Source organism: Vanessa atalanta, chromosome 24 (genome assembly GCF_905147765.1).
Source record: "Vanessa atalanta chromosome 24, ilVanAtal1.2, whole genome shotgun sequence".
NCBI lineage: Eukaryota > Metazoa > Arthropoda > Insecta > Lepidoptera > Nymphalidae > Vanessa > Vanessa atalanta.
The window spans coordinates 1,456,451-1,464,893 of NC_061894.1; the positions used below are offsets into that span (position 1 = coordinate 1,456,451).

Sequence of the window (8,443 nt, forward strand, 5' to 3'; positions counted from 1 at the left end):
AATAGAATGTTTATTATTAATAACCATAATATAAACTATTTAATTAAAATGATACAATATAAAAAGCTATTATTGTTTTCAACTTAATTGCTAATTAAATTAATCAGGCGCTATATTAATTTTATATTATTACAATTTTACTTCTAAAAATATTAACAATATAACTATGTACGTTTTAAATTAAAGTATTATTATTTTTTCTTACTATTTATTTACTATTTACTTCACGTTATTAATAATCAAAATATTTTTTTCTGTAATCCAATAAAACATATTACGTTTGCTATATAATGGTAGGGATCCCTTATGAGTTATAAACAATAACAATTTACTTGGTAGAAGGGCTTTGTGCAAGCTCGTCTGGGTAGGTACCACCCACTCATCAGATATTCTACCGCCAAACAGCAGTACTCAGTATTGCTGTGTTCCGGTTTGAAGGGTGAGTGAGCCAGTGTAACTACAGGCACAAAGGATCTTAGTTCCCAAGGTTGGTGGTGCATTGGTGATGTAAGGATTGGTTAATATTTCTTACAACACCATTGTCTATGGGCGGTGGTGATCACTTACCATCAAGTGACCCATTGGCTCGTCCGCCTAGTGATATAAAAAAAAAAAACAATAAATAGCATTTCACTCAAACAAAATTAAAGAACTGCATCTTCCTAACGGAAAAATCTTTCCGAATAAAGAAATATTATTTAGTAAACTTTATCTTCATTATGGAAATTCGTTGGAAACCGGTTCTAACGAAGCTACTTTTGTCATATATTATGTATGAAATAACACACACAATTAAAAAAATTAACAAACAGAATAATTAAATAAAAAGAAATATTTTTGCTATTAAAAATCTCTCATGAATAACAAAAATAAATTAAAATGATGTTATATAATACCGCATATAATAGAAAGAGACAATGAGAAATAGTAAGAGAGGCAATGCGATTTCGGAGATTTTTCTCTACTGTAAGCCGCGTAAAGGTACTCCGTTCCATAAAAAGGGGGTTAAGCAAAATAAGACAATGGCTCTTAAAAATATATAATTGACAGCTACACTCGCGGTTGACACCTCCTTCTACTTTTCTTCAAAAACAGCGGCTGTATTGCATCAGCTGATAGACCTTTCGTCTCGGGAAGGCAGAAGTGACTGTAGGCTGCTCCTAGGAAGCACACCACTGAGAAGCCGTAGAATATAGGTCCAAGACCAAAGATTTTTACTAAGGGGTAGAAGACGATGATTGTACCGAAGTTCATGATCCACATACATGCCATTGAGAAACTGTTGCAGAGCCCGCGAACCTGAAATACAAAACACTTTAATATGGTGGACAAAGTCTTATCGCATTGACGACCTCCGTGGTCGAGTAGTGTGAACACCAGTTTTCATGGGTACATCACTCCGAGGTCCCGGGTTCGATTCCCGGCCGAGTCGATGTAGAAAAAGTTCATTAGTTTTCAATGTAGTCTTGGGTCTGAATGTTTGTGGTACCGTCGTTACTTCTGATTTTCCATAACACAAGAGCTTTAGCTACTTACATTGGGCTCAGAAAAATGTATTTGATGTTGTCCAATGTTTATATCGTTTCATTTGACGCAACATATTAGCGTATTTTATCATTTATATTATTATTTATTTAGTCTCATATTACCATAACAATCTTAAAATCTAAGGACAGTTATTATTTCTTACAATGCCAATTTGTATGAGTGGTAATTACTTTCCAGGTGGGTCTATACTGGGATGGGAATATACTGTTCTTTGCCTCATTATTAGAAAAGGCGTCGTCAACAATTTACTTTAACCGTCCACATATGGTTTGTTTAGAGTCATTGCACAGCTCTTGCGTTAAATGTTTTGGGAATGAGAATAATATTTAGTATGTTTGAGTTATTTTCCGATTCAGTTAAATCAATTATTCATTAGTGTATGGCTAGTGAAATGCTTTTTCAATCAAAAGTACTTGTCGGATCCTTCTTGTATATTCAATAGTGATGGGCCGAATACGGTTTGAGCCGAATGCGAAGTTCGGCCTAACATCCGGTAAAATTGAATAGTTCGACCGAACTTCAATTTCGGCAATTGCAATTTCGCCCGCTTTCCCTTTAGACTATTGTTATGACAGTGATCATGTTTTTGTAATTAATAAAATTAATTAACTCTCTTACCTCAGGTAGAAATACCTCAGCGGTCAGTACGAACGGGACGACGGCTGCTCCAAGGTTATAGACTAAGGAATAACCATATATACAAAATGCTGTGAACCAGTGCGGCGCCCAGTGTACGTGGAGCTGAGAGCCGAGTAAAGACGTTAAGATGCCGGATAGCACAGATGTGACTGTCATGAGTGACTGAAAACCAAAAGGCAAACATTCTTAATGGTGTCTTCTTCTATGCCATTCAACGGTAATATAAAGATAATCGTTAGGTGTATAATGGCATTTAGTATTTCTGGCTCATAGCCTTCAAATCGAAACAAATCAATATATGTTACTGCTATTCCACGGCTCTTTAAGTGATGAGTAAGGTTTACTTGGTAGAACTTCATACACTCATCAGATACTCTACCATAAAAAAGTATCACCTTAGTATCGTTTTTGAAGGGTGAGTGAGCCAATATAATTGCAAGCAAAGAGGACGTAACATTACAGTATCATAGATTTCAAATTGCAACAATGTTTATATAGATATTTACACTTTTGTATTCTAATTAAGGAATTAAATTATTTTATTTTAGTATCTATTTTTATAATTAGACGCTTTCTATATTTTGTTTACTTTTGAACCCTTTAAAAATTGTATTATTATGAACCAAAATAAATAAATTACCTTTCTACCGTATTTGTCCAACATACAACCGCAAACCAAACTTGCGACCAAGTAGTCCACGGCCAGTAATATAGAACAAGTATTTGGATCCATCGTGGGCAGAGCCTCCATAAATAGAGGTTCCGCGTACACTTGCAAAACAATGGAACCCATTGAAATCGTTATAGCCATCACTATAAGAACTGCGAGCAATGCGTTTTTCGATGTTTCAGATCGTCCTGCAATTAAAGTGTAATTTAACCTCCTTATAAATATTATTGGTGAGATGGTTTTTTACGCTTTCATGTCCAAACTGCTTAACTGATAGCGAAATTTTGTATAGGAACTCAGAATAGAAGGTAGTGCACCTAAAATTCTAACGAATTCCTCCTCCCCCCCTTCACACGTGGGCAATGATGCAGGTGCAATGTATAAGTATAAATACCTTTTAATATATTAGGTGGATTTTAAAATAATATTTATACTTTTAAGCTGATGATGATCAGAAAAGCGTACAACATAATATAAAGCTAAGACCTTTGCGTACTTGTCATCAACGTCTGTTCTTATAAAAAAAAAAAACATACTTAGAAACTGCCACGCTGATTCTCGTTTTTCATCTTTCGTAGTGAAGCTTAGCGGATCGTTCAAAAGTTCAGCGGTTACTTTCGCATCTAAAACATTTCAAAGAAAAATAAGATTACATAACAAACTGAAGCTCAAAATATGATTTGAATCCTGATCCAATTTTTTGTATTACCGTTGAATGGAATAATCAGGTAGCATGATGAATAAAAAGTCTACTTAAAAATATCAACCTGTGGTAGGATTTCGTATGACTAGGGTCACTCACTTAGAATCCACGCTACTCCCCCGCCAAATACTACTATTAGCTCGTCTAGTTTTCTAAAGTAAATTGACAACAAAGTTATATTGGTTTATTGAACTAATTTGTGTAGCTGGCATGAATCACAAATTTTATTGAATTTTATTGAACAACAACATCACATACATTACTCTGATCCCAATGTAAGTAGCTAAAGCACTTGTGTTATGGAAAATCAGAAGTAACGACGGTACCACAAACACCCAGACCCGAGACAACATAGAAAACTTATGAGCTTTTTCTACATCGACCCGGCCGGGAATCGAACCCGGGACCTCGGAGTGGCGTACCCGTGAAAACCGGTGTACACACTACTCGACCACGGAGGTCGAGTAGTGTGACTTTTAGAAAGAAAAAAAAAGTTTACATTTAAATGAATAAATTAATTAAATAGAACCAGGATGACTGTGGCAGGATGATTATAGAAGTAATAATAGCTTCCTACTTTAACTAGTAAACTCTCGTACATTTGTATTAGAGAATCAGCGGCTACCTCGTTGCACTAATGGCTAGATATAAGGCTGCAGGTCCAGAGGTTTCAAACATCAGGTTAAACTCAGCCTGATCTGAATTCAAGCGCCAAAAAAAGTAGTAACAGGATTGCGTCTAGAAATCGGAAGTGCGTATTTTCCCTTGGTTTGGGAATCAAGTGAAGCCTTAGGTCCTGCGCCTGATCTATCCCATCGGATTATGACTGAGAGAATAAAAATTGCACCTCTATTTGCGGACACACTTGCGCACCGTAATATCATGCGTACCTGTCTGGTCTCTGGTCTGAGATTAACGACCGTGGTCGAAATTGGTGAATCATCACCATTGGAGAATTTTTTTTGAGCTTATCGTGCCAAATTTTTAAATAGCCAAAGGTGTTTAGATGGATATAAGCTGACAGGATTTAATAAAACAGATTCAGATAAAGGTCCTATGTGTTCGTTTACACTTGGCTTACCTTGATTCTAATCTGCGATTCTAATCAATGTTTACACGTATTAATTATATAATATTCACACGTGTTACACACATTAGCAATTTAGCTGAAAGTGTTTTCATATCATTCAAACAAATAAATTAAATCGTTGAAGCATATTATGTCAATACGTTTAAAGAGACAGATATCTGACATCTAGAATCAGATAACTTTTTATTACTGATATCAAAGGTAGGTTGCTTTGAGTATGTCTCGCGCTTATGCGTTATTTAAATTTTATTTATATCCTTCTGTTTGTTTAGCTACTTAAATTTTACAACGAAGTTTTATGAGAGTTTTTGAATAGTCTTAACGGTCGTCTGTTATCAAATTACGTACGGAAAATAGTTTTATTTGAGTTACGCTGATTCATTTTTACTAGGTAATCGTTAGCGGAAAAACTTAAATAAAAATATATGTTAACCGACAACATATAACGGATTTCCACTACACTGAAATAATATATTTAAGCCAATTAGAAATGAAAGAATATATATAAAAGTTACCCTCTGGAATTGTTATAATATTTGCTTTTTTATCACTGAGGTTTGTACCTTAAGGATGTTTTAATTACGGCGAATGATTAAAAACACAGTTTTAAAGGAACCTTTAGCTTATGTTAGCATAATAAAATTTATAACGATTTTATTTACATAACACGTACGCCAAAATCACAATGCAACCTTTTTGTCACCGAATAAACTGGTTCGACACGTTATACTGAACAGACCTATGGCACTTATTTTCTTACCCATAGAGCACAATGAGTGTTAGGTCTGTGCGAGATGTCTTTTTAGAGAGCATGGTCAAAGATGTACTACATCCTAATCTTAAAACACCAAAACCGTTGCCCTTTTACACCCCTTGGTTCAATTACAATATTCGTTTCTTTTTTAAATGTAATTTGTCTTAATTTTATGTTGTTCATTATTACTAAATATTGGTCGACCCATTACATATTTCTTTTACATTAACAGCCTGTAAATTTCCCACTGCTGGGCTAAGCCTCCTCTCCCTTTGAGGAGAAGGTTTTGGAGCATATCCCACCCCGCTATTCCAATGCGGATTGGTGGAATACACATGTGCCAGAATTTAGTTGAAATTAGACACATGCAGATTTCCGCCGAGCATGAGATGAATTATAAACACAAATTAAGCACCAGAAAACTCAGTGGTGCTTGCCTGGGTTTGAACCCGAAATCATCGGTTAAGATGCATGCGTAACCACTGGGCCATCTCGGCTCACCTACCCGACGTCGACTCATTAACCATTTATTAAATAGAATTTATCGACATCTAAACACTCACCATCGTTTCCAGCTTCTAATATTAAATTTATCTTTGGATCCAACTGTAGTTTAATTTTTTTTATCTCAATTTCAATTTCTTTCGAATTTAGTTCGAACCGATGATAGAAAGCAATCGACTCTGCAGCTTCCTAAAACAATATAACCCTGTCATAAGCTGTACCCTACTAAAAACTTCACTACATTCAGCAAAGAAAGAAAGCGTATTAATTTGTACTATATGACTTTATATAGCAACATAAAGCGCTTTAAGAATTTCAAAATACCTTGTATTTAAGTGCATTACAATATAACAAAAAAAAAAATTAATTTAAATTCAACTGCCAAGTCTAAGCCTGCTAAGATCTCAAAACGTTATCATCGCAGTGTTGCAATAAAATCTTTATACAATATTATAATAATAAAAAGATTACCTTTTCTTTACCACATTTTAATAAAAACACCGGTGACTCCTTCAACAGCGCTAACATCACTATATAAAAAACTGACAGTGTTAAATGAACATACAAAACATTATAGTAAGATAAATATCCCCCCAATGCATAGGAAAATAATAATCCAACGAAAAATCCAGACACAGTCGTTGACGTTAGACCTCCTCTAATGGAATCGTGGGATATTTCTGATATGAATACAGAGGATACTGCCTGCCCTGCGGCTCCAAAGCCTGCTAATCCAACGGCAAATATTATCAAGTATACGGATTTGCTAACAGAGATAAGCGCCCATGTCATCTGAAATTATTAAACCTTTATTTAATATGGCTCATAGACATCTAACAATATTAAACCTTAATTTAATATGGCTCATCGTGTTTCAAACTTTGGCCATGTCATTAATAAACTATGGGTGGGTAGTAGGTATCAAAACAATGTTAAATAAATTATAAACAAATAAGAAATAGTAGAACTTTAATGGTATTAAAAAAGTAACACTATTAAATAATGTTTCTTTGAAATCCAACGAACACTATCGATTAGAGGGAGAGATAATTAGAGAGAGAGAGAGAGAGAGAGAGAGAGAGAGAGAGATGAAATAAATATTCTTTTATCATGACAGTATAAATATATTTTAACTGGTAACGAATGCCGAGAAAAAAGAATCGATTCATGTCAAATGAAGTAATTTCAGGTATATCCACGTATTGTTTATCTGCCGTTGTTTGTAGGCTTTTTATATAATTTAATGTTACTTACCACATATGGTAAGCCAAAAAGCATAGCGGAGTATTTCCTTCCGAACTTGTCAACAGTGTATCCACAAAATGGCGTTGCGACCAACGCTCCAACGTTTGTAATACTTCCCAATAGTGATAATTGCGCAGTCGTCATGGGTGCGTCCAGTATTGTTTCGTTTGATTTAAATACCGCAAATGTGTATGATGGCCAAGCATATATGAAGCCAGTGAGAGATACGAGATTGGCAACTAGAAAGACAAAAATTTGTTCGATGTTGTAAGTCACTTAACGAAGACGTTTAACTAATTATAAAAAAAATATTTTCAAAAAAGCCTTTCAACACTCATAAAACACGTAAACAATTGGTTTTGCGCTTGATTCGATCGATTCGGGATCCCCTTTTTCACCTTCAGCGGTATCCGGCTCCCTTTGGGGAAACCGGCTTATGGTTCCCACCCACTAAAATCACTGCGATGGCTGTCCTCGACACGAATTGAATTGGTTGTGGGATGATCGCATCCACGTCCCGTGCAGTGCTCAGGGGGTGACAGCAATCTCGCCCCCCCCCCCCCCCACTCGCTTCGCTATTGCGTACGGCATCACGAGGCCATCCCGTCTGCCTTCGTCCACAAGGCAGTCTGAAATCGGAAACGTGAGGCCTCACGCGTCCACGACCAAGGGTCACGTCCTATCGGGATCCCGTCCCATCAGACTTGTGTGTGTGATCACTTTAACACTATAATATCTGTATAATCTATCGTCGTGATTGTACTCTAATAGTAAAATTTATTTATAAAGTATTTTAGTAAATCAACTAACTTATCATTGTTGATGCAACTTGCACGAAAAATGCAGATTTTTTCAGTTTTAATTCCTCCATTTTGTTACTCAATCGAGAATCGACACTACAATGAATACTACTCCTCGTACATATGATGTTAAATTACATATATTATATAAATTACATAAAACTATGGTTTATTGTTTCGGATTAGATAATAAAATATCACTCAAGTCTGTTAAAATTTATTTAGTTTCCATAACCTGACTTTGCTTAAAAAATATTAGAAAAACAATTTCGTTAGAATTAATATTATTGATAATGATGATTTCTTTTCTGATAGATTTTGATTTGAAAAATATTTAAGGTACACACGTATAATTGTACAAAGTCTAAATGTTATTGTACAATTTTACGAACAGGACTGATGCCCTGAAGAAGGTGGGGCTACACTGTATGCGGAAGGAGAAACTGGGAGCTTTGACACAACTTGGGAAAGGCCTATATCCAGGTGTGGA

At 35.3% G+C, this 8,443-nt stretch overlaps 1 protein-coding gene across 1 annotated transcript; it reads right to left on the reverse strand.

Annotated features, from left to right (window-relative positions):
• Positions 1-1,023: 1,023 nt before the first annotated feature.
• Positions 1,024-8,054, reverse strand: LOC125073413 (facilitated trehalose transporter Tret1-like). The gene is made up of 8 exons (XM_047684233.1): positions 7,964-8,054; positions 7,163-7,392; positions 6,380-6,700; positions 5,968-6,097; positions 3,394-3,480; positions 2,828-3,045; positions 2,167-2,349; positions 1,024-1,299 (listed from the first exon to the last, which is right to left on the reverse strand). The coding sequence occupies exons 1-8, from the start codon at positions 8,022-8,024 to the stop codon at positions 1,051-1,053; spliced, it is 1,479 nt and encodes a 492-aa protein (XP_047540189.1). The 5' UTR covers positions 8,025-8,054; the 3' UTR covers positions 1,024-1,050.
• Positions 8,055-8,443: the final 389 nt, after the last annotated feature.

What these genes read in the sequence shown, in the direction of transcription:
- LOC125073413 (XM_047684233.1), bottom strand. Translation starts at nt 8,024, where the DNA reads ATGGAGGAATTAAAACTGAAAAAATCTGCATTTTTCGTGCAAGTTGCA. An exon ending in AGTTGCATCAACAATGATAA is followed by an intron (nt 7,393 to 7,963) that starts GTTAGTTGATTT and finishes TTGTCTTTCTAG; the next exon opens with TTGCCAATCTCGTATCTCTC. An exon ending in TAAAATGTGGTAAAGAAAAG is followed by an intron (nt 6,098 to 6,379) that starts GTAATCTTTTTA and finishes ATATTGTTTTAG; the next exon opens with GAAGCTGCAGAGTCGATTGC.